The sequence below is a fragment of the Microtus pennsylvanicus genome, chromosome 3, assembly GCF_037038515.1.
Source record: "Microtus pennsylvanicus isolate mMicPen1 chromosome 3, mMicPen1.hap1, whole genome shotgun sequence".
Classification (NCBI taxonomy): Eukaryota; Metazoa; Chordata; class Mammalia; order Rodentia; family Cricetidae; genus Microtus; species Microtus pennsylvanicus.
The window spans coordinates 67,703,527-67,730,869 of record NC_134581.1 but is presented as its reverse complement, the minus strand read 5'-3'; the positions used below and the strand labels follow the sequence as shown (position 1 = coordinate 67,730,869).

Here is a 27,343-nt window from a genome sequence, read left to right as displayed (position 1 = left end):
AGAAGAACAGTGAGGGCAGGGTATTTGGTCATTTTCATCATCTGATTTCAAGACCGTGTGGTTATATCACTCATTGAAAAAGAAAAAAAAATGGAAAAAGACATTTTGTTCAATGCAAACGTGTTCACAGCTAACTATCACTCAAACCGTTTCCCTGAGGGCTGAGCATCGTGTATTCTCAGTGTTCTACCTGCACATTCTAAAATGTGAACACATGGATATAGTCCAGTTTAAATTCACTCTCTAAAAGTTTAGCATTGACATTCTATAGACAGTTGTCATACGTGGGAGAAAAGAGAAGGAAAATATTGTTTTATGTTAATTCTTCACATTTCTTTTATAATTGATTATAATTTCCAAGTACTAAAGTGTAAAACATTCTTTATACTCAATCTAACCCCTACATAAACACTCAGAGCAGACTGTAAACTAAACTATGGCAAAGAAGCTGCTGATACTCTTAGCACTTCTAAAGATCTTAACAAATAATGTCAAATTTCAATTCCCATACTGTACTAAAGGAAGCAATCCAAGAAATATTTAATTCTCTCAATAACACAAATACCCAGCCTCAATCATTACACTTCTATCTGTGTCCCGCAGCCTAAAATGCTTCAGCAATACCCATTTCCATATCTGAAGCTATAATCTTCAATATACACTTTCTCTTTGCTTCTGTCAAATGATACCGTAAAGATGCATTAAGTCTTTAAAAATATTAATCTTCATAAGAGGAGAATATGATCTAGACCATTAAATAGTTACAAGGTATAAAAAAGAAGCAAAAAATTCTACAAGAATCCTTTTCAAGGTTATATCAGTAATATTCCTATCCAAAGGTATAAGAGGTTTTGAATATAAAATTTAATAATATGCCAAGGATTCTCAAATACTATATTGTACCATTCTGAAGTCATTCACTGCTTTAGAGGCATGCTTCAAAAAGATATTTTAAAATTAACGTATGCTTTATCTCATTAATTGACTCATTAATCTAGTGGTTAATCCCACTTTGGGGGAATTACATTGTATGACAGAAAAGTAATACCTATTGCCCCCACAAAAATAACAGAAAACTGAACTTTAAGTCATCAGAACCTTATACATATAGAAATATACAATCAAGCAATCAGTATGAAAAGAAATTTAGCTAATAAACTAAGTCTGGAAACAATACCAATGTCCTTCGGTGAGTGATTAATGAAACAAGCCCAAGTACATCAAAACAATAGAGAAATACTTAGTATGAAAAAGATAAGGGCTGGAGAGATGGCTCAGTGGTTAAGAGCATTGCCTGCTCTTCCAAAGGTCCTGAGTTCAATTCCCAGCAACCACATGGTGGCTCATAACCATCTGTAAAGAGGTCTGGCGCCCTCTTCTGGCCTTCAGGCATACAAACAGAATATTGTATACATAATAAATAAATAAATATTTTTTTAAAAAAAAGATAATAAAGAGGGCTGGAAATGGCTCAATGGTTAAAAACATTTGGTACTCCTTCAAAGGACACAGATTTGGTTTCCAGCACCCAATTGGCAACTCACAACAGTAACTTAGCTCCAGGGCTCCAGGGTATCTGATGCCCCCTTCTGGCCAATTCAGTAACTACTCATACGTGTGGTGTACATACATACATTCAAGCAAATACACACATAAAATAAATATAAATCTTTTAAACATCTTTTAAAGAAAATGTCTTTATATATACCAATTTGGTGAATTTTTAGGAAATAATGTTAAATGCAAAACAACAATCCCAAAAGGCTATATCTGGTTTCACTTATTAAAATGTTCTGGGAATAATGAAATCCTAGAAATGGAGAACATGGGATGTCTCTGTCGTACTTCCTACAATTACATGTGAAATGCCAATTTATCTCAAACTAAGAATTTCAATTATACAGTCAAGCGTCGATGATTTCATTGTTGTAGCACGTCATACAGTACATTCACAAACCAGGAGGGCTAAAACATAATCATACAATACAACCTTAAGTAACCACCCTCAACTATGTGGCCCATGATTGATAAGTACATTACTAATTAGCACACAAACTGTACCTTTAAAACACAGTAATACTATCTGAGTCACATAAACAAAAGCTGATTTCAGTGGCAACTCAGTATTACACAGTCTCCAGAAGAACAAAGGGAACAAATACAGAGCCTAATCAGCCACAACGAAAGTGTCGGTGAGAACAATGACCAAAGCCATGCTAACAATGCACTTCCAATGAAAGAGAAGCTAGACATATTAGGGACTCAGCTGTAATTCAAAATGAAGCTTACCCGATGCTTTGCTTTAATTTTCTTCCTATATTCTTCTTTGTCGAATTTGTCCTCTTCCTGAAGCCTTTCCTTTGCTTTGTCTAAGTTGATACCACCAGTATCATCTTCTTCCTCCACATCTTTTGAAGCAGATTTCTGAATCTGTGGCCACTGCTGAACCAGCTAAAGACAGGAAAAGTTAAGTATAGGATACAATGGACGGGATGTCTACAGAAACAATCTGCTTCTGAGTATCCATTTAAAATGAGGCATATGGCCCACACTAAATGCGTTCTTAAACTTTCTCATCAACTTCATAATTAAAGTAAGATGCCATAGAAAAAGCCTACTGCCATTATACACACAAGTATTTGGACAAGGTGATTACAGAATAAAAACACTTCCCAAAAACAGCTGTTAATTCTCTGTCCTCCTGCAACTAAGCTCAAACCATTGCACAGAGCAGAAAACTGGGTGACACTGTTTCTCTTTTGACCTACACCCAGGTACCTAGTATAAGCCTCTTACACAGCTCATCAAAATGCGTTGTTCTACATTCCTGTTTCTTTTAGTAAATCTAATATCCTTATGAGTGTTGTAATAAGAGGAGCGGTGGGGCTGCTTTCCGCCGCCTGGCTCCCAGTTAGTTTAACCCGAAGTTCCTGGCACCCAGCCGCCCGCATGGCTAGCTTTATACCCGAAATAATTACATGGAATCTGTATTCTTTTAAACATTGCCTGGCCCATTAGTTTTAGCCTCTTATTGGCTAGCTCTTACATATTGATCTAACCCATTTCTAATAATCTATGTAGCCCACGAGGTGGCTTACCAGGGAAGATCTTAACCTGCGTCTCTCTGGAGTGGGAGAATCATGGCGACTCACTGACTCAGCTTTCTTTTTCCCAGCATTTTGTTCTGTTTACTCCACCCACCTAAGGGTTGGCCTATCAAATGGGCCTAGGCAGTTTTTTTATTAATTAACCAATGAAAGCAACAGATTAAAAAGAAATCACTCTCACATCATATGAGTACCTATTATATAGTTTTCTCATTCATCCTCAGAGACCATAACAATATGTGATAATTAAAACTCATCAATGAGTCATGCATATATCAAGTAATATTACATAGTGGAATAACTAACTCTAAAGGAGAAACCTGGCTTGGGTTTCAGAGACTGCTCATAATTCCACACAGTAATTTATGGATAAGAACAAAGTGACAAGCAAATGGATTCAAAAGGAGACTTGGCTGAGTGTTCGGACTTTTTCACTAGTTTAGTGTGTCATGCTAAGTAAATTTATTATTCTCTGGACACTTGTGCCCCTTCTAGATCTATAAAAAAAAAAAGAGGCAACTCAATAATTTCCTTTGTCTCACACTTTAAAGTATAAATTCTAAACAACTTAGACAAAGTCATTCCCTTAACTTAATAGTTTTAAATTAAAAACTGGTTGCCAGAGCATCTAAAACCTATACTTCTAACTTGAAAGTATGCTAAATAATTGTCAGACAAACATAAATTCTCAGATAAACATCTCACAGCCACTCATACATCCTTGGTACCGACACCATTCTTCAAGGTAAGATTTCCATAATCTTATTCTTTTGGCAGCCAATGGCGGTGGCAAAGGAACTGCATGACAAACTATGTCAGTAATCACTGGGCCCCAACGTTGTGAAAGGGATCCATGGTGAAGAGATAACACCAATACCCAGACATCTCATCCAAGATGACTCACATAGGGAAATTAATATACCTTTCTGTGGGCTAAACAAATCACAACCCATCTTTTAGAGGCTCAGAAGTTTCAGTATCATGCATAGCCACAAACAGTTCCTCTTAGTAACAAGTATACATTACAACATTGTACAATTAAGAGATTTATAATCATCTTGGAGTTAATTACTGTAATCTGTGCAGCTGAACTCTGTAGCACAGTAAGCTCATTAGGGTAAGAGCACTAATTTTACAGGGGCTTTAGACATGACTGCATTCTCCTTTAGCTCACTTCTTGGGTGCGCAGTTCTCTACAGTGGTTTTATGATGAATATTTTGCTTCATTTCTATTGGCTTCATCTTCTGCTTCTGGCAACTCTGAACCACACTGCTACTTGTTCTTTTTCAGCTCATTCCTATGCCCCAAATAACAACAAGTTCTTTAAATTCAAAATGAAAAAGGAAAATAAACCCCGTGGGTAGAGGCTATTTCAGCAACATTTCCATAATGATGAAATATATGGTGTGATTCTTTAATCAATATGAAAAGATTATATTTTACTGTAGTAACAGATTACTAAGAATTATTCTGAGTTTAATACATGTTAGGTTCTATGCCCCATGCTAGGAATCCAACAGCAAACAAAATACCTTTCTCTGTAGATAAGTACAAAAGAAAGTTAAAATCATCAAATAAGACTTTTAGGTTATATAACAACAACAACAACAATAATAATAATTCCAGAAAGGAAGAAGGTGAAAAGCAATGAGATTTTAACAGTACTGTGTGATTAGAATGGTCAGGAAACTTGTGCTGGTGAGAATGGGTCATGAAATGAAATTCTAAAGACCTTGCTATGCTAGGAATTAGTTTTCATCCTTTGAGTAATTTACTTGATGTCCTAGGTTTACTTGACCATTTGAAAACAAAACAGTAATTCTTAAAATAATGACCTCTTTGAGAATAACATAGATGTATACATTTAGAATCTGGCACAGAGGCACCTACATCTGAAATCTAAGTAGAAGGCAGAGAATTCCCTCCATGGCCAGCCCAGCGATGAACATGCACACACAGCACATCTGAGGAAGTGCAAATCGGGCAGTTTACAGTCATGCTAAGATGAGAGCATCTAAGTAGCTGTGTTAGTATTCTTGTGCTTGTTCCCAGGAAACACTCTGATGAATATTGATGAGAAAATCTGCCCCATAAAGAATGGAATTTAACAGCATCTCACTGCTGGTATCATCAGGAAGGACTTCAGTTTACTGCATACGAAAACCCTTGCCCACACCGCACAGCTGATAAAAGGCCTACAAGAAGAGGGAAAAGAAGTGGCCAGCGTGCTCCGGAGATATTTTTTTTTTCAAATAATAAATGGCCAGTCAGCAGGAAAGCCAAGTTCCATAATCCCTAAGACACAGTCAGAAATAACACATTTACAGAATCTTACCTCCCCTTCATCAGTAAATGTTATTTTCTTATTCACTTTAAAATTTCTCTTCATTACTTTTTTTGCTTCTGCAACTTTGGTTAATTTTTTCTTGACACTGGATTTAGAAGGTTCCTTTTTCTGCTTAAGGAAGAAAAAAAAAAGATTTAGAAAAGTGGTTGCAATATAGCAATAAATTTTCCAAACATGACTATACATTTTATTCTCATTGGTAATCACAAGCACCTAAAACACTGTCCAGAAACTGAACTACTGGCACTTTAACTAACAGCTCCCTCAGGACTAACGGGCTTTGCATGTGAACAAGACAGGCACTAGGCAAAACCCTTCATTTCGCTCTATTGCTAAAACTGTGCTATTTAAAATGCTGAAGTAGCCGGGTGGTGGTGGCGCACGCCTTTAATCCCAGCACTCGATCTCTGGGAGTTCAAGGCCAGCCTGGTCTACGAGAGCTAGTTCCAGGACAGGCACCAAAGCTACAGAGAAACCCTGTCTCAAAAAAGAAAAAAATGATGAAGCACCAGAAACATCAGGATAAAGCAAGAAACAGTCATAAGATGAAGCTGTTTCCAAGGTAAAGCATAAAATATTACTAAATTAAATTCAAATTTAAATGTCTAGACTAGAAATATATAAACTTAGAGCAAAATTACTAATACATGTTTACAATTCAATATTCTTCTATCAGCTATAAGAATTTATTATAGGGGCTGGAGAGATGGCTCAGCAGTAAAGAGCACTGGCTGCTCTTCCAGCGGACCTGGGTTCAAATCCCAGCACCCACATGGCATCTCACAACTGTCTGTTATTCCAGTTCAAAGGAATCAAACAACCCTCATACAGAAACATATGCAGGTAAAACACCAATGTGCATAGATTTAAAAAATAATTTATGCTATGAATGCGGGAAAATATCCTACGACAAACTGAGTCCAAAGACAAAATGAATTAATAGTACTTTAACAAACCACCATAGCATCATACTAAAAATTCAACACTACTGCTTACTTATATTAGTGGACACTGAGTGAGCAACTGAAGAAAAGGAATGTAAGAGACCACGGCATGGCTTCTGTGATGAGTAACAGTAAATAAATGATGCTTTTGAAATGTTGGGTAATTCTCCATGAACTAAGGCCAGTACTTGACTAATACAGTGCAGCTCCCTTACAAGAATAGACAGAAAAGAAGTCTTTGATGTAAGACTAGAGTTTGCTCAGCAGTTAAGAATGAAATCTGCTCTTCTACAGGGCCAGAGTTCAGTTCCAACACCCATGTTAGGAGGCTCACGACTGACTCTAACTTCAGCTCCACAGGACTGAAGCCTTTGAACTCCGAGGGCACCAGCACATAATTGTACATACACACACATTCATAGAGTTTAAAACACTAAAAATAATTTAAATGAGTCTTTGACATAATAGTCAAGAAAATTTGTGGTAAACTCTGCAATTATGAACCATGTGAAGATTAACTATCCTCTATAAATTGAGGATACTAATATCCTATTACCTCCTCACAGATTGTGCAAAGGTTAAGCAATAAATAAAAGTAAACAGCTGTGTAATAAGTTCGTGTCAATTTGATACAGGATTATTTCACAGTATACTAGACTGTGGGCTTCTTAGCTTTCACTTCTGTACTACAGTGAAGCACTCAGCAAAGGAAAAAGAGGAATAAAATAAGAATCGTCAGGTTTTGGGAAGATGCACAACTATGACATTATGATAATATACTTAAGTAGATACCGTCAATGTTGAATAAATTAAAATTAAACACCCTAAATTAAAAACAACCAACTTATTAAGACAGTTTAAAATACATTATTAATATATTTTTAGATATTTTTTCATGTTTTATTATCTTGGCTAGTTTTATGATAACTTCACACAATCTACAATCATCTGCGAAGAGTCTTTCAATTGAGAAAATGCCTTCCTAAGACTGACCTATAGACAAGTCTGTGGCACACTTTGTTGATTCAAAATTGAAGTGTGAGGGTCAAGGTCACTGGGTGATGCCACCACTGGACTGATGACACTGGGTGCTATAAGAAAGCAGGATGGGCAAGCCATGCGCAAGCCAGCAAGCAATGTTCCTCCATGGCCTCTGCAACAGTTCTGCTTCTAGGCTCCTGCCTTGAGTTCCTGACCTGCCTTCCCTGGACCACATGTTTCCTCCCCATGTTGTTTATGGTTATTGTGCTTATCACAGCAAAAGAATCCTAGCTAAGTCAATGTAAGTCAGATAATGCATACAATAAAATTATGATTTAAGTACAAGTAAGTTGACACTAATGCTTCTGTTATATATGTATTGCTAATAACACTTTATATTTCTTATTCTTGATTTGTGCAATCTATAGTATTTAATTATATTACTTCTCTCACAAAAAGTCAATTTATGTTTAGTAAGCTGCTAACATTTAATTCATATATGGCTTATGAGAAGATTTGCTTATCAGATAGATATTAAGATTTATACTACAATCTACCAAACAAGATTTCTATGAAAAGATTTTTCAAATTATTTTTTCTTAGGGACAAACACTATTCTCCAGCCCTCCTGTAACTCTGTGGACATTTATAACTGGTGGCATGAAGGCTTTACCTACTGTGCTTACTCCTCCCACTCTCTACCACTACCTCTAAAATAAGTATGTATCTTCTCTGTAAATATTATCATCCTCATTTCCTATCGTACTTCAGGGAGTGATGAGATGGAAGAAAAACTAAACTGAAAGACACTAAAGCAATGGCAACGTCTTTACACAGATAAGGTGCGTGTAAAAGCGCTACAAACACGGGGAGTAATTAAGTCCCGCTTCCTTCAGCCTACTCAGAATTCCCACACACTTTTCCTCACAACGCTTTGCCAGAGGCCTCTTCCAACTATCACTAGGATCTGCAACTTCATTATTAACTTCTAGTACATCTTTGTAGCTTTATGGTGAGAGACTTCTGGAGTGCCCTATTTTCTGCAATCAACTTTCTTGCAATGATAGAAGAACTCAGAAAGATCAACTGATATAATTATTGTATCAACATATAACCATAATTAATAAACTAGAAGTATTAGGAAGTAGTGTGAACAAACTTTCCAAGGTGATGGTATTTCCTACTACTTTGATAAAAGTTTGAGCCACATGAGGATATTTTTGAGAAAAACTATCAAATGTTTGTAATTCTAATTTGTCATTTCCTTGTATGGTATGAGAATTTATTCATCAAAAGATACTGTCAACAAATATTGAAAACCAGCTAATACTATGCAGTCTGAAACATACATAAAAATGTAATGACATTGGGAATGTACTCAAAAATGTGTTCAATAGATGGCAATATGATAAAGGAAATACTGTAGATGGTTTATCAGGTGACAGGTATATTTGTATCTAATAATATAGCTGCAACTTCTCTGAATATTTAAAAATACTCTTAGTAAATACAAGAATCCAGTCCTTATGAACAGAAAGAGAACATCCGAACACACATTCCTAACGCCAAGAACAGACAGAATGGAATAAAGTCAGCAAGAGAAGCAGTGCACTCCAGTGACTCTGGTATGGCTCATGAAACCAAAGACTTTATGGGGTAAAAAGTGGAGGTATTTGTTTTTGCCACTGAATGGTCTCTTGGTTTCTAAAAGGGACAATGCTTACTCTATTTTCTTCCCTCTCAAAAAATAATTCCCTTTATTAAACAAAACATTTTAAGAAAGCCTCAGAAAAAAGCAACAGAAGTGCCAATATTGCTGAGGAGAGGCTTCTATCACCCTGTTAGCTGCTGACTCGCCTCTCCATTCACTCACTCAAAAGTGTGCTACTGACTACACAACACAAGGCATCTGTGTCCCTTAGATTTCAAGTGAGATAACCAACACAGAGAAAAAGTCTATTTGGGCACACAATTTTATAAAAATTTTCAGTCCAAGATGCTGGCCTGAATGCTTTGGACAAGACAAAACACTTAATGAGGGCAAGGCCATTCTTTCCATGATCAAGAAGCTAAAAGATGAAGAGGAAAGGGTCTGGGTGGCATTACTCCCTTCAATGTCATGACCTCAATGACCTAAAGCAAAGAAATTCACACTAACTCCTACCTCTTTACTTAAAGGAACCACTACCTACTGAGAGCAATACTCTAAGAATCAAGCCTTTACCACATTTACTTTTGGAGGGCAGAGAAGATCCAAATTATAGCTCTATCAGAGCACACAGTTGAGATCCAACAGTGCAAGCTTAGTGGTTTCTTGGGCTGCTAAGAGCCTAACTGATAATGATATAATAATTACTGAACACTAACTATTGAATCACAAGCACAGTAAGTGCCCAAATAAATATGCAAGCTCTTATCTTACAAAATGGAGAAATCTTTAAACTTACAGGAAAACACTAAGACATGTGTACTACTATGTGAACTTAAACACCATTTAAGTTCATTGGTGGCATTTTTCGAAATTGGTTTTAAGAGAGGGTGTGAATGGGTAGGTGTGTGCATGCGTACATATCTGCACATGCGCATATATATATATATATATATATATATATATATATATATATATATATATATATATATATATATATATATATGTAGGGATGAGGGTGAGCTCGCCAGCAAATTCCCATCTGGAGGTGAGAGGTTGACTTATATCACCGTCACTCTCCATTGTATTTCTATGAGGCAGGGTCTCTCGGTGAACTTGGAGCTCACCTCTTTGGAGCATAGCCAGAAAGCCCCAAGATCTGCCTATCCCCCCTTCCATCCTGAACTGAAATTGATAGGTAGACACCCCCCCCCCACACTCTATACACGGCTTCTATGTGGATTCTAGGAGGTCCAAAATCAGGACCTTGTGGGTGCAGAGCAGGCACTTTACCCACTGAGGTATATCTCCAGTTCCAGTGCTATTCTTTTCCGTGCTAATTTCAGCAGGTAGCCTAGTATGTTTTCTACCGGTGTGGTAAAACACTAACCAAAACCAACTCGGGAGCCTGAGCAGGAACTGAAGCAAAGACTACAGAGGCAGGCTGCTTACTGACTGGCTTACTCAGACTGCTTTCTTACAAACCTAGGACCACCTGCCTAGGTGTGGCACTGCCTAACCTAATAAATTCTCAAGTAAGCATTTCTATTATCTTAACTTAAATGCTTTAATAAAAGTAACTTCCAATATATTACCAGTACAATTTATATTTCCCTTTTCTGTCAGTCACATTCCAACACCAAAATTTTACTCAAATTATTTCACCTTATTTTGCTCTATCTTCTCATTGATTTCCTGTTAAAAATTAACCATAAATTTCCTGATTTAAAAAACATTCTTTATAGAGGTTCAGCCTATAAAACTCCTTAAATATTTCACTGCTTCCAATAGTTAAGATAAAATCCTAATCTGTTCTCTAGAGCTAATCCTGTTTTCATCCCATGTCCTGATTTTAAGATCGTGTGTCACGATCAACTAAATTCATCTTCCTCTACCTCTTACACTCTTAAATGGTTCTGTTTACCTTTTCATTCTAAAACACAAAAGGCGAATTTTCATAGCCCTATAATTACCCATTACTAGGCTATTTTCTTTAATTCACTTAAATTGTTACAGAAACCAGTTTAGTCTGGATGTAACCACACTAAAATAGTTAAAGCATTAGAGTGGTATTTGGAGCTTTGTAACTAGACACAGGCATCATGAGTGCCAGGTTATTACACTGTGAGTGGAAAAGCTGATCCCAATTGCCCAATAACTCTTGCTGGGGGTGGGGTGGGGGTGATAGCAGCGCTCTTCTTTTACATTCTTATGATTTAATTTTTGTTTTGGTTTTTTTTTTTTTGAGACAGGGTTTCTCTGTGTAGCTTAGGAGCCTGTCCTGGAGCTCATTTTGTAGACCAGGCTGGTCTTGAACTCACAGAGATCCACCTGCCTCTGTCTCCAGAGTGCTGGGTCTAAAGGCGTGCGCCACCACCTCCTGGCATGATTTCATTTTTAAGCTCCACATTAACTTTTCCTTCACTAAAACAATCTTTACTCTCTACTACCATGGCAGGCCCTATACTAGATTCCCCATAATATAAAAGTGTTTTCACGGCTGGCCATGGTGGCCCAGGCCTTCATGTAACCTTAGGTATTTGGGAGGCTGAAGTAGGAGTATCAAAAGCACAAGGCCAGCCTGCGTTACTTATCCACACTCTGTCTTAAAAAATTTTAAAGTGTGAAAAGGGCCATTCCTACTCCAATAGCAATGTTTAGAGATGCTCACAAGGCCCAGCATTTGACATACCATTATAGGTTCTCTAAAATACAGACTAACGAAAATGGCTGTCTGGAACTCCTGGTAACAGAACTGTTCATCTTTTCCAAGAAGCTTGGGAAGGCACCAAATTCCATATGTGGTGTGTGTCCAAGGAGACTTTGAGGAGTTTGTGCTCTGAGACCTAAAGTCCTCATGACATTTCCTAAGCAACAATGCTAGCAGGGTATAGGATGATTCCACTTGTGGTAAATGTGTTCATGACAGGATCTAGAGAATGTTCCTTATTGAGGAGCAGAAAACCTTCGTTGAAGGCACAAATACAGGTCAGAAAGCTAAGTAAATATTATGCTTTGTTTGTTTTTTTTTTTGAGACAGGGTTTCTCTCTGTAGTCTTGGCTGTCCTGGAACTCACTCTGTAGGCCAGGCTAGCCTCGATCTCACAGAGATCTTCCTGAGATCCTACTTCTGCCTCCTGAGTGCTGGTATTTAAGGCGTGCGCCACCACTGCCCAACTAATATTAAACTTTTTAAGATAATAAAAATCAAGCCTTGTTCTGTGAAAAAAACATTCAAAATAGTTTAAAATTTAAAAAGTATCAAAAGGGTTAGGAGTTTAGCTCAGTGGTAGAGCATCTTTCTAGTACGTGCAAGACTCCAGGTTCAACCCCCAGTACTCTGTGTGTGCATGTGAGTGTGAGTGTGTGTGTGTGCACGTGTGTGTATGTATGTGTGCATGTGAGTGTGTGTGCGGAAGTAAAGAGGAGGAAGTAAAGAGGAAGTAAGAAAGAGGAACTCAAGAGGAAGAGGAGTCCAAACATATCAAACTCTGGAGCAGTTTTGAATTTGTTGTTTTTCTGCCTTGGTTGCCTCTCCAATAGAATTTCAATTTTAGCTTCTTTTCTTCTAGGCTGACTAGAGGAATAAAATGTCATGATGTCTTATACAGTGCCACAAGTTCTGGCCAGTGCTCATGAACTCAAATCTCCATCCCTGCCTTCTGCCTGTGTTTTGGTTTCCCAAAGCTTTAATAGGAGATCTTCCTACTGAGAGTGATGATTGATAAATTCCTGTGAGCTGCTCTTTAAACACAGCCAATAATAAAAGTTAATTATGAGATTGTAATTAAATAAATTGTACTGGAAACAAAGCCAGAGTGCCTAGGAATGTAAATAGAATGCTTGAGGCTAGCGTTTGCATCATGGCATTAAAAAAAAATGAAGGCAACACAAGCTATGAACTCTACACATCCTGATGATCGACCCCATTTTCCTGTGGACTCTATTCTAGCAGTTGTTTAGTGTGATGCATTTGCTGGTTGAAATACTACATAATAACATGTAATCTCAACTGCTGTTCAGTGGCCTGTGTTGCATCATTGCTTTGGTCACGATTGGTGTATTTACACCTTCCTAATTGGCAATTGGCACTAATCAGAAGCACCTTGGCCCTGCAGTGCTGTTGCTAAGCCTTGTTCCACAGCTCTGACCCCAACTCTCCTCGCTCCTCTTGCTGATCCTCATCAGCTCTGGAGAGGCAGTCGAGTCCAGGCAGAGAGGCTTCTCCACCAGGATTAATGAAGAAATAGAGGTTCACACAGAAGGAGGCAGTTCTGTGGTTGAGTGTCATATATAGAATGACACAGCCACCCTGACACTGTTGGTCCAGGTTATAGAAGAAAGCTGGCTAAACATGAGCCTGTGAGCTAGCCAGAGTGTGATTGATCAGCAAGCTTTAATCCTCCAGAGTTCCTGCCCCGACATCTCTCAGTGACAGACCACAACCCAGAAACTTAAGCCAAATAAACTTTCTTGCCCCAAGTATCTTTAGTTCATAGTTATTTAATTACAGCAACAGAATCAGGAAAATAGGACAGATAGAGATGGGAACACACTCATTTTAAAGGACAATTTAATTTTGATATTACATATGGATGAGTAGAAACTAACTCGAGATTATACAAACACATCCATGATAATATAATCATATAATCAAGTGAGATTTAGGCAATCAGCATGTGCATGAATATTTTAAAAGAATTTCAATTTACTAAATTTTAAATATAACTAATGAAAAAAATTGACTTGCTTTATTGTTTTAAGTACAGAGAAATATGTGCCCTTAAATTTATTCATTATCACAAAAATGCATACAATTTTGATTGTTGGCTGTTTTTAAAAGTATATATTATGCATTTTAAGTCAGTTTTATGAATTATAAAATCTGTTTATAAACAATAAATGGTTATATTTTATGACTACTATTTTTACTGTTACAATTTAGATATTACCATTTGTATTTTTAAAATATGCTACAATGCACTTAGTGGATAGATTTTTGAAGAGCACAAACAACAGAGTAATATCTAAGACTACCAAATTATCACTGTGTTGATTATAACATAAATGTACTTATAAATCAATGCAGGTAATGAGCTCACGCATCTATTATTTCACAAAAAAAACTATGAAATACTAATATCCTCCTTCAAGTGCAACTTTCTGAGACATACAACTCTATTTTAAAAGAGATATTCAGAAAAAACAACAGCCAACTGAAAGTAAAGATAGCTTATTTGTTAAATGTAAATGATACCAATTACAGGAGAGTTTGCTGGTACACCATGGCAAAAATTAAGCTTATTTCAAAAGCATAGTAGCAGTGCGAAGGCAAAGCAGCAGTGTGTAATGATTTAACAAACCCTGGAAAATAACTAGAGTTGTCTTAAAGCCTTAGTTATTGATTTTCTTGCCTATTCCACAAATAGTGTCTAGTATATTAGGCAAAGTCTACAGGCAACAGCCATAGGAAAATTAATGAGCAAGCTGGTTGTGGACCATTAAAGCAAAATATGCAGTCACTTCCATAAAAGAGAAACAGGAATACAGCAGCACGCTTACACATAAGAAACATTAGGACAAAATAGTCATTTCTACAGTTAAAGAACATCAACAAACATGAAGATCTTTCCATATAAGAACAAGTCAGGAATGCAACTAACATAGATTTAGTCGCTTTTTAATTGGGAGACTAGCATTAAACATGAGGAAATCAAAGAGATGAAACTATTCCATGGAAAGAAAACGTAGTGCCTTCACAAACAAGTCTAAAAAACAAAAAATTATGTTATTGTGAAATCTAAAAATATAACACTGCTAAGAACAAGTAAATATGGAAACTATCTTCTTCCAAAACTATTCTTTAAATGAAACTTATATTTAAACTAGAAATATATCTTTGATGTCTATATTATGCTTGCCACTTTCAGCAAAAGTAACTACAATATAATTAATAGTTTTACAAAAAAATTATAATAAGTTATATGATACTTATTATTTAAGGAAGGGTTTTACAATATTCATAGTGAAATAATTTTACTTATTACTATTCTTTTCTTAATTAACACTTTTTCACTTATTTTACATACTGGCCATAGTTTCGCCTCCCTCCTCTCCTCTCCTCTCCTCTCCTCTCCTCTCCTCTCCTCTCCTCTCCTCTCCTCTCCTCTCCTCTCCTCTCCTCTCCTCCCAGTCCCCCCACTTCCCATCTACCCCCTCCACATCCACTCCTCCTCAGTCTCCACTCACAAAGTGGCAGGCCTCCCATGGGCTTGGACAAAGCATGGCACACCAGGCTGAGGCAGGACAGAGCTCACAAAATTTTAATGAATACAATCTGGGGAGCAGGTGGGACTGACTGCCATAGGCACAGGTCTCCCATTAGAGGACGGGTACAATGTCAGGAGATCTCCTCATTAGCTTGTGTAAAGTCCAGTTAAAATAGAAGCATGCTTCAACATACTGTACAGCTTGGTCCTGGCATAAAAACAATTCATACGGAATGAAATATGCCACCTTAATCACTAGAGGTTTATTTATGTCTTGTCTATAGCAAAAAGAGCCAAAGGTGACAACCCAATAACTTTGCCTTTTATTAATAAGCTTGTGCAATCACCTTACCTTACATGTGAGCACAGCTAATAACTTTATTCTTTTTAATGCAGTATGTCAATAATTACAAGAAATCACTAATTATATAACTAAAGTGATATGTATATTCTTGTGGTTGTATTATGCCACATAGAACTCTATTTGACTAGCATGTGAGAAATACAGAATCCCCTACAGACTTAATATCATCAGCCATGTTGGAGTAACTCATATGTCAAAAGCCAATCGTTAGCAGCTAAAGGTAGTATCTTGGAACAATAAAAAGACTATTACATACTGGGATGTTAAAACAACAGAAAGTTAATTTGCACATATCTAGGGTAATAAATATGAGACTGGGATGGAGAAACGTCTCAGCTGTTAAAGCTAGGCTCACACAACAAAATTATAAGAATTATGAGAGTAAGGTTATGAGAAATGCAATTCCTTGTGAAGATCCTCAATGTTCTTTGTAGACAGAGGCTTTCTTGCTATATTCTAATATGGACATTCAGTCCACAACATGTAGCCTGCAGCCACCAGCCAGTAAAATGCTCAGTTACACTGATGCCAAAGAGCACCAAAAGTCCATTCTATGCCAATTGAGCCCCAAAAAGAAAAAGTAAGCTGGCAAATGCTTGATAGCAAGTTCGTCAAAGGATCGTGAGTGGAGATCCAGTTAACCCATGAAGCGTTAAACATTCTGTTTTTAATTATCCCATTTTATTTATCTATTTATTGTGTGGGTGTGAGGGGGGAAGGGAGGGAGAGAAAGGGAGAGAGGGACAGAGAATGAGAGGGAGACTGTATGCATGTATAGGTGTCTGCCTGCACTAAAGGGGGGAGGGAAGGAGGGAGGAGGGAGGAGAGAGGAGGGAGGGGGGAGGGAGGATAGGTGCATGCATACACACACGGGGCGGGGGCACGTGTGGCTGCATGCATGTGCACCACCTATCAGGATGCATATGCAGAGGTCAAATGACTACTACTTGTAGGAGCAGTTTTCTCCTTCCACCTTGTAGGTCACAAGGATGAAACTCAGCTCATCAGGTTTGACTGCAAATGGTTTTAACTGCTGAGACATTTATCAGGCTCTAAACATGTTATTAATGCTAAGTTTGTGATGATAATATAAAGCACAATATGAAACTAATATATCTTTGAATAGTTCTCTAGTTCAATCCTAATTTCTTTTGTATATTTGGACTAATATAATATGTAATACCCTCCAAGTTAACTATAATGGACAGATATTTATGGTCCATTTATATTTTAGTCACAAATCTTAAAACCAAGCAAAAATAAAAATAGAGCCACCATAAACTACCTTCAAAACAAAGCCACCACGAGTGTAATGTTCTACAAAGGACTAAGGTATAAGACCTAAACGTCAGAGGAATAAGAAGAGCTCACATAACCCTCACTAAGTGGAAAAAGGGACCAGAGACACTGGACAAAGACGGCTACTTCCACACTTAAGCACTTGTTCCTTAGCTTGAGCCCAGATTCCCTTAACTTACTAAAGGGTAATTTTTATAAAGATCGTTTAAAAGTCAAGTTTTCTGCTAAAAGTAATATGAAATTTGCACATTATTTTTTAAATGAGGCAGCCAGTGAGATAGCTCAATCAGTAAAGTGCTGAGGATCATAGTTCAGATCTCCAGAATCTGATTTTCTTTCTCTTTGTGTTGGGGGGGGTGAGTTGGTTTATGAGATCCTGGGTCCTATAAGGGAACTTACCACTGTAGACTTCCTAAATAGACATAAGGTCAAACTGTTCTAAATATTTGTGTTTGTACCCATCAATTAGTGCTGCATGAATCTTGGCCAGAGGAGCTTCTTTCCACAGCGAACAACAGTTAAAAGAGACTAAACTGATCAAGGTGCTGAGACTGGGTGTTGAGCACTTAGTCCTAAACAAAGCATTTATACCACCATCATCACCACCCCAGGTTCAGGATATCACAGAAGGAGGGTGGACAGAGAGCTAGGGGATGGTGGCGGTGCTGTGAAATACTGCCTTCTACAGACATGATGGTCACAGTGCTCAGGAATCTACACCAGACCAAGCCAACAGGAACAATCAGCACTCCAACAGCACTCACTGGACCCAGTGAACTTGGGGGTGGGGGGCAGACGTCATGAAGACAGGAAAAGAGGTTCGAGAGTCTCCAGGAACAGTTGGTAAAAGGTAAAATCGAAGAACATTGTACATGTGTATGAGATTGTCAAATTAAATAAAAGATGTTTCTAAGCCACTGCGGGTCTGTAACCCAGCACTTGGGAAGCACAGGCAGGATGATCCCTGGGACAGCTGGTGAAAGCAAGTTCACCAGAATCAGTGAGCAAAAGTTCAATAAGAGACCCTGTCTCAAGAATCAGGCTCTGAGCGATAGCGTAGGCTTGTGGTCTACACACACACACTCACACACACACACACACACACACACACACACACACACACACACACAAATGTAAAAGTACATATTAATTATATCTTATGTGAACTCAAGAAGACATACATAATGTGTGCCTTTGATATGTGAAAACGCAATGATTAAAACAAAAATTCTTGCTGGTTGCAATGTTCTAAAATAATGCTCCTGATAAATACTACTCATCCAGGAGACCCTGAGTAACAAAGGTAGCAGAAAACTTGCAATACTGAATCAAGTCTAATACACTGGGAAAAGGGCTGTGGCAAGAAAAAAAAAAATCTATTGGAAAAACAAAGAAACAAGGAAATTGAGAAAGCATTCCTTGAGAAGCTGAGAGAGCACAGATCTCTGACTATCAAGTCCACAGACTCATCTGGTTATTACTCCTGGGAACAATGATGTACTGTCTGCTATGCTGTATTATAACAGGTGAAGGCATGATCCTATTTAAATGCTGTATTTATATCTAAACTGAAGGACTGAAAACAATTGGATATATTTTGCACATACAAAATTGGTTTTGGTCAAACTTAAAAAGATGCATTCATGGGGCAACTGTTCAATTACAGACTGTCATTCAAAACCTATGTGAATAGATGGAGTTGATTTTTACTAAAGAGAACATATTTCTAAATATATACATATGTATCTTTCTACCCAATATAAATGGCTCCATGAATCTTTTTGTTTTATTGGGGGGAGGGGATCTGCTTGCTTCAGAAAATGAAATCCCATCAATACTAAAGTTTTGGAAACTTACTAAAGGGAAGTAATAGAGATGCATCAGAGCCAGGTTCAAGGGAAGTGTCACACCCTGAGTAGAAGTAATTTGTGGATAAATCAAGGTTTTCAAATGTTCTGTTAATTCACTAGTGTGGGATTTTTCCAGCTTCTTTATGTAGGTGTTTAGTGCTATGAACTTTCCTCAAAAATTTGGGTATGTTGTGTGGTCATTTTCATTGAATTTTAGGAAATCTTTAATTTCTCTCTTTATTTCTTCCTTGACCCATTGATGACTCAGGTGAGCACTGTTTAATTTTCATGTGTTTGTGGGCCTTCTGGAATTAGTATTGCTGTTGATTTCTAGTTTTAAACCATGGTGATCTGATAAGATACATAGGGTTATTCCAATTATTTTGTATTTGTTGAGGTTTGTTTTGTTACCGAGTATGTGGTCAATTTTTGAGAAGGTTCCATGAGGTGCTAAGAAGGTATATCCTTTTTTGTTTGGATGGAATATTCTATAGATGTCTGTTAAGTCCATTTGAGTCATAACATCTGTTAGTTCCCTTTTTTCTCTGTTCATTTTTTTGTTTGACTGACCTGTCCAATGGTGAGGAGAGTGTTGAAGTCTCCACACTATTAGTGTGTGGGGTTTGGTGTATGATTTAAGTTTTAGTAGTGTTTCTTTTACACATGAGGGTGCCCTTGTATTTGGGACATAGATGTTCAGTATTGAGATTTCCTCTTGATGGATTTTTCCTGTGACTAATATGAAATGTTCTTCTTTGTCTCTTTTGGTTGATTTTAGTTTGAAGTCTATTGAGATTCCATCTTACACCTGTAAGAATGGCCAAGAGCAAAAACACTGATGACAACTTATGCTGAAGACGATGTGGGGTAAAGAAAACACTCCTGCACTGCTGGTGGGAGTGCAAGCTGGTACAGCTCCTTTGGATATCAGTATGGCAATTTCGCAGAACATTAGAAAACAACCTACCTCAAGACCCAGCAATACTACTTTTGGGTATATACTCAAAGGATGCTCAATCCTATCACAAGGACTGTGTTCAACTATGTTCATAGCAGAACCTTGGAAATATCCTAAATGCCCCTGGACTGAAGAATAAATAAGGAAAATGTGGTACATTTACATAATGGAGTACCACACAATGGGGGGGGGGACAAAAAAAACAATGACATCTTGAAATTTGAGGGCAAATGGATGGATCTAGAAAACATCACATTGAGTGAGATAATCCAGATGCAGAAAGACAAATATCATATGTACTTACTCATAAGTGGCTTTCAGACATAAAGCAAAACAAAACTAGCCCAAAATTCACAATCCCAGAAAACCTAGACAATAATGAGGACCCTAAGAGAGACATACATGAATCTAATCTATAGGGAAAGTAGTAAAAGACAAGATCTCTTGAGTAAATTGGGAGCATGGGGACCATGAGAGAGAACGGAAGGAGAGGAGGAGGAATGGGGGAGCAGAGAAAAATATATAGCTCAATAAAAATAAAAAATAAATTAAAAACAAAAACAATCAGGGGAAAAAAAACAAAGTAAGGTCAATGAAAATAGACAGAGGATTAAAGGCACTTTGACACCAAGCCTGCCAGCCTGAGCTGGATACCCGCATGGCAGGAGAGATGAACTATCAAAAGCTGGATACCAGCATGGCAGGAGAGATGAACTATCAAAAGCTGGATACCCGCATGGCAGGAGAGATGGACTATCAAAAGCTGGATACCCGCATGGCAGGAGAGATGGACTATCAAAAGCTGGATACCCGCATGGCAGGAGAGATGGACTATCAAAAGCTGTCCTCTTACCTCCCCATCTAGTTTTCTCCTTTAAAGCGGTTAATCAGGAATTAAGGAATTTCTCATTTGTTCAGCTTTTTCTGTCCCAATTCATCTGTAGAGAGGACACAACTAGAACTAGACTGGAAACGAATCAACTATATCTGTCCACTCTCAATACCCAATATTGAAGAATATATCATGCCTTCACTATATAAGCAACTACTGAAGAAGCTCAGAAAGCTACAAGACTGGCAAGGCCTCCTCCAAGAGAATATAAGCACTGAACAGTGGCTGGAAGAGGAGACTGATTTCTTCAAGCTGAGCAGGGGCTCTAGGAGTCTACCTTTCACCAGTCATTACCCACACTGTGATGAAAATCTTGGTGGTGCAACTGATTTAAGCTATAGATGTTCCTGCAAGCAAGCACAATAGGCCTACCCGTTCACCAAGTTAGTCAAGGGTAGGGTGGTGTCTTTGGTCTTCCATCAGTACCCTGACTAAAGAAAATAAATATATGTTCCCTGGTCCCCAAGAAAAGTCATGCAACAACTAGCCAAAATATTAGAACAACCCAAATATTCAACTGTGAGTGAATAAGCTGATTTAGATTCACATAATAGAATACAAATGAGCAGTAAAAAGGAATAAAAGTTAAGCAAGATAGCTCAGAATATAAAGGTGCTTGCCACCAAGCCTGACAATCTAAGCTCAATCCCCCAATTCATGTGGTGGAGGAAGAGAACTGATTCCCACAAGTTGTCCCCTGACCTCTACACATACAATAGCATAAATGCATGCATACACATACACAAAATAAATGTTTAAAAATTGAAAAATGAAGTAATTAATGATATGCCCAGCAACATGAATTTTAAGACTGTGTTGAGCAAAAGAAACCAATGACTATAAAGTCCTTGAACAGACAAAGTCAAGCTATAATAAGTTAGATTCTAATGTGGTACTTTCAGAGGAAGGTCAGGCCTAGAAAGGGAGAAAAGAAAACTCACTTAAAATCCATAGCTATCTTGCATTTATGTTTTAAAATATAAAAGGAAAATATACTAAAGCTTCAAACACACAAGTGAGAAAACAAAATATAGGATAAATATAATTCTAAGGTCACAATTTTTGTACAATAACACTGTTACATATCTAAATTTTAAATAGTATCTAGGAAGAAAAGTGAGAAAGTCAACACACTCCTTTCTACTATAAGCTACAGGAAGAAATGACTAGCGTTAACTGAATAGACAGCACAAGATACCAAAGCTTAACATAAAATTCTCCTACTCTTCAGTAAATTGGTCTTTAATTCCTGGATTAAACAGACAATATCTTATTCATTTGTTTCTACGTATTCTGTCCTGTGAACTATACCATGATTCCTTGTAAGGTAAGGTCTACATAAATCTGTCAATGCAGTCTTTCACATTCAAAAGTCTTCAGAACACAAAGAAAATAAATTTAAGATTAATAACTTCCATTTCCATTCTATTTCCTGTGACAACTTACCCTCATAGTTAAAAAGGTCATACTGTCAATGATCTAAAGACATTTACATAACTTCTTTCTAAGTTGGCTGTACCTGGCAATACCAACTACTGAAATGAGCCAATGTGCAATTCCAAATGGGTTTCTAAAGGTTTCACTACACTGTCATCCCTCAAAGCTACCTGCTACTTACAGGGTGCAGGGAGAGCAGACTAACCAAAAAGTTTTAATTACCAAAGGCAATTAAATATAATTGTATTTTAAAAAGATATAAACTACTGTCCCTTCTAACCCTATCAAGTTATGTATCAGTCAGCATAGAGGCAATGTCCTGTGGAGAAGAAGGGGACTGAATACCCAGATCCAAACTCAGCACTCCAAAGTATGAAACGACATATTTAGAATCTGTGTATTTTTCCACAATATCAGCTATTTTAAAAGGCACAAGATCTTCTTTTCTGAGGAAGTAGAACGCAGGATAACAAACACTAAAGGAAGTATATATTCAGAGAGAGGATAAACATAAAACAATGTTCTCTGGTGTAACCTGCGTTAGGTGTGATTAATAAAGATGAAAAACTCACAGTGTGAAAAGTACCTATACAGGAAAATACCCATATGATCCAGGATTCTCAAACACCAACGAAGAAATGACTGTCACCTCGAAGTAAATCAAGCCAAGCCAAAGTTTATCACATCAGAATACATCATGGATTGACTACCTCCACACCTTTTTGTCTTTTCACTTTTTCTGGTTCACAAATAGCCTCAAGCACAGGAGGTGGGTAGGGGAAGCTAGTATTAGTGGTTTTTCCTTTCCTTAAAAAACACATTCCTAGACAGACGCCTCCTCAATGGATGCCTAGAGTTACTAGTATGTGGAGTCTGAAAATTTTCATATATACATATATATGTACATGACTGTGACAGAGTTTAATTTATGAATTAGACATAGTAAGAAAATAACAATGATGACTAATCACATGTTCTAGTAAAAGCTAATTAAAGTTATAATGTGTTTATTTCTGGAAATTCCTATTTGGTTCATTGAGCAAAGGTAACTGAAACTAGATAACTGTATTAAGCACTTTCTGTAATTTCTTACATATCAGAGGTTTTACTAACAGTTTGCCTCTGTCATTATAGTTTGCTATGAGAACACATTTGATGTGGGAGTGTCATATATCAATCTGTTGATTTCATTGGTTAAGCAATAAAGAAACTGCCTGGCCCTCATAGGTTAAAACATAGGTGGGAGGAATAAACAGAACAGAATGCTGGGAGAAAGAAGCTGAGTCAAGGAGTCGCCATGATTCTCCCACTCCAGGCAGATGCAGGTTAAGATCATTCCTGGTAAGCCAGCTCGTGGGCTACACAGATTATAAAAAATGGGCTAGTCCAGGTGCGAGAGTTAGCCGAGAAGAGGCTAGATAGAAATGGGCCAAGCAGTGTTTAAATGAATACAGTTTGTGTGTTGTTATTTCGGGTAAAGCTATCTGTGCGGGCGGCCGGGGTGCTGGGGACGCAGCCCCGCCGCTCTTACTACTACACACATTTATAGCAATCATCTACTAAATGTTATAGTTTGCTATGAGAACACATTTATAGCAATCATCTACTAAATGTTCTGCACAGCCTTACATCTTCAAAAGCTTCACAACCAAGTTTACATTTATCTGAGAATCAGTACTTTTTACCTTGTCAAGTATAAACAAAATATCTTCTTTTGATATTCTCTCTGCTTAACGTAAGTTCCAGAGTTGGGTTTATCTTCTCAACATAATAACATTACGAAACAACCTAATTTTTTGAGGTATTATTATTATTACTATTACTACTACTAATTGTGTGTGGGTGCCTGTAGAGGGCAAATATCCCTGGGTGCTGGAGTTAGAAATGATTGTGAGCTGCCTGACATGGGTCCTCTGGGAGAGCTGTATGTGCTTTTAGGCACTTAGTCATCTCGGCAGCCCAAGAATAAGCATTACAAAGTTCAGCACTCCTATGCTTGATAAAGTTTTACAAAACAACCCTGTAGTGATATTTCACACTAAATAAAGCTTGCCTGAAGTTCAGAGAGTAAAACAGCTTCACTGATCAGCCTTACAGACCAGGCAGTGGTGGCACACACCTTAAATCCCAGTAGTCACACTAGGTTGCCATAGGAACCATGCAATACTGGTGCACACCTTTAATCCCAGCACTAGTGAGAAATGTAAAATGGGAGAAAACAGCTCTCACACACAGTCTCACTCTGAGATTCCTGGAGGCAGGACTGCCATTTCGGACTGAGGTAGAGGTAAGATCTAGTGGCTGGCTGTTATGCTTTTCAGACTTTAAGGTTGAACCCAAATTTCTGTCTCTGGTTTTTTATTAATCGTGTTATACAACCGATATAATCCTTAATGAACCTTTAAGTTTTAGCAAAGGAAGGGAGAGAAGGAGGGAGGGAAAAAGGGAGGGAGGGAGGAAAACTTAAAAGTATTACCTCACATGAAGATAGAAGTTTCATAAGATTCATAATACAAGTTGTAAGTAATTCAACATGTATTGAACTCACATAAGGCACTATGCTATATTATACGGGTAGGCAGTGAGAAGTAGCTGTATTTACTATAAGGGGTACCCCAACAGAAAGACTAAAAGTCTATCTTAATTTTGTAACTAGATCAAGTCCCCTGAGCCACTGGTTCTCAAAATGTGGTCCACAGATCCCTGGCCACCAATTTTAGTATATGTGCTGCCAAAGCGAGCAGTATGTCCCCACCAAAATATCAAGATAGGTATTGGCAAGTGTGCAAATTCAAAAACATATTCAGAATAATACTACTATTTTAGCATACTGCTATTTCTAGACTTTTCTTTTTAAGCAATAGTGGGTAAAACTGTGGATATATTGGCACAAATGACAACACCTGCAACAGACTGTGCTCATCAGACATGGTCTGCCCACACATACTTCCTATATGAAAGAGACCAGTGTCACTTTAACATCACGCATATAAACCTTAGAATGTGCCTCATTAAATCTTAACTTCAGCACAAATGGGCTTCTGAGACTTCCATAGCAAATCTGCACATATTTCATACCTTTTTAATTATATAAATTTTATTATACAACAAAGCTCACAAACAAACGAAAATACCAAAAACCAAAAATAACTTGACCCAAAGTCTATGCAAAGAACTCAATGAATTTCTCTACAGTTTGAGTAGGCATTTGGAATGGGAGCTATGGAGTTTCACATAATTTTACACACACACACACACACACACACACACACACACACACACACACACACACATCCCAAGACAGGGTTTCTCTGTAGCTTTGAAACCTGTCCTGGAACTAGCTCTTGTAGACTAGGCTGGCCTCTAACTCACAGAGATCTGCCTGCCTCTGCCTCCTGAGTGCTGTGACAAAAGGCGAGTATTACCACCGCCCAGTTTAATTTTACACTTTCAATTTCAAATATATTTTATGCATTTATCCATCACACAAAACAAGAAATCTGTGACAGAATTAGGACTAGAAAAACAATGAACTTTCTATCTTCTTTCACTGCTCAGGTCATCTTTATGCCTTGTTAGCAGGTCTGAAGACCATGAGTCTAAGGCCACACACACTGCTCACCAACGCTTTCCCTCAGTCAGCTCTGGCTGGCTCCAGGCACATCACTTCCATCTCTGTCCCTATGATCACACTGCCTCACTTCGTTCCCTTCTCTGTCTTCTGTCTCTGTTTCTCCCTTACTAGAAATTTGCCATTGGATTTAGAACCTACGTGGATGATCTTTAAATATGTAAACACCCCGTTCCAAATAATAGTTGTAAATTACAAAGATTAAAACATGGACCAATTTTGAAAGGTTATTTAACCAACTACCAAGTGTTTGTTTTTAATATTCTTTGTGTTCAAACTGCAAATAGGCATAACATCCTTCTGTTTTATTTATTAATTATACTTTTCTGAAGTACAATATTTATCTTGAGCAAAGGTAATCGTTAGACTGGGCACCATACTCCCTGAAGGAGCCAACAGGCAAACCATAATGAAAAGATAAAATCTGTTGTGAAGGGGCTGTTTCAATGCACCGTGAAGTTGGGGAGGCAGAGCTGCCTAAGCAGGACACTAACATGCACCAAACTGCAAAACACAGTGGATCAAGACAAAACCATAAAAAAAAAAAAAAGCAGCACCAACATCATTTTAAAGACAAAAATGACCACACATCCTCCTTCCTAGCTAATTTTGACTTTCAACTATTAGGCTAACTAGAATAACCAATAAGAGAAACCATTCCCTAATGCCTCACAACATCTAAGCCAGAACAAAATCCTCTTTCTTTCCACACTTAAAAGGGAATCATCTAAGACAAGCAAGTTCCTTAACCAATGCCCTTCTGCCAGCTTCTTGCTGGAATGAAATGTTCCACAGTTCTGCACGCTGCACATCCTGTCTCTCCATGTCATTCACCAATCTGTCCAACGGTGCCTGGATTTTGTTTGTTTGTTTTTGACTAGGGGGCTTTAACAATAGTTTTTCACCTTTGGGTTTTTGTAATCATTTCTTCAAAAATATAGTCTGTTACTTCAAAGCAAACAGCTATCAGAATGTATTTGCCAATACTAAAGTTGATGACTTGAGAAAAATGCACAGATGCAGGCACAGTGGTGGCCTCTACCTGTAATCACAGCACAAAGGAGGCTATGACAGGAAGAACACAAGCTTGAGGTTGGCCTGAGCTAAGTCGTGAGTTCCAGGACAGTATGAGCTATACAGCAAGAACCTTCTCAATAAATATTTTTAAAGATAATATGTCATATTAGAAAATTTTGATGTATGGCGTATAAATACTTATAGAGTTTTTGTTAAGGTTTTGTTTTTATTAACATAAAAATATTAGGTTTCATTATGGCGTTTTTCAAACAAAATTTTGTTTTTCACTTTTCCCTCTTGTTCCTCCATCCTCCTTATGGCATGTATCCCTTTGTGCACTACCTCCACCCCACCCCCACCGCATCCCCTTCTCAGCACCCATAGTTTTGCTGGCTTCCTATCTAGTTTCATATTATTTACTTACATAACAAATATTAAAAGTTACGATCAACATGAGAGAGGACATGCAATTTTATCTTTCTGAGTCACCTCATTTAATATAAAGTTTCGAGATCCATTTATTTTCCTACAAATTTCATGGTTTCACTTTTACAGCTGAGTAATCCTCCCCCGTGTGTGTGTGTGTGTGTGTGTGTGG

At 37.6% G+C, this 27,343-nt stretch overlaps 1 protein-coding gene across 2 annotated transcripts in view; it reads right to left on the bottom strand.

Annotated features, from left to right (window-relative positions):
• Window positions 1-27,343, bottom strand: part of Ddx10 (DEAD-box helicase 10) — a 163,948-nt gene that overhangs the window by 68,753 nt on the left and 67,852 nt on the right. The window contains exons 14-15 of one of the 2 annotated variants that reach the window (XM_075965904.1): window positions 5,444-5,566; window positions 2,290-2,451 (exon numbers count right to left, since the gene is read on the bottom strand). In XM_075965904.1, the coding sequence (XP_075822019.1) occupies window positions 2,290-2,451; window positions 5,444-5,566 (285 nt within the window). The remainder of the gene's footprint in view (window positions 1-2,289; window positions 2,452-5,443; window positions 5,567-27,343) is intronic. The other variant, XM_075965905.1, reaches the window with a different exon arrangement.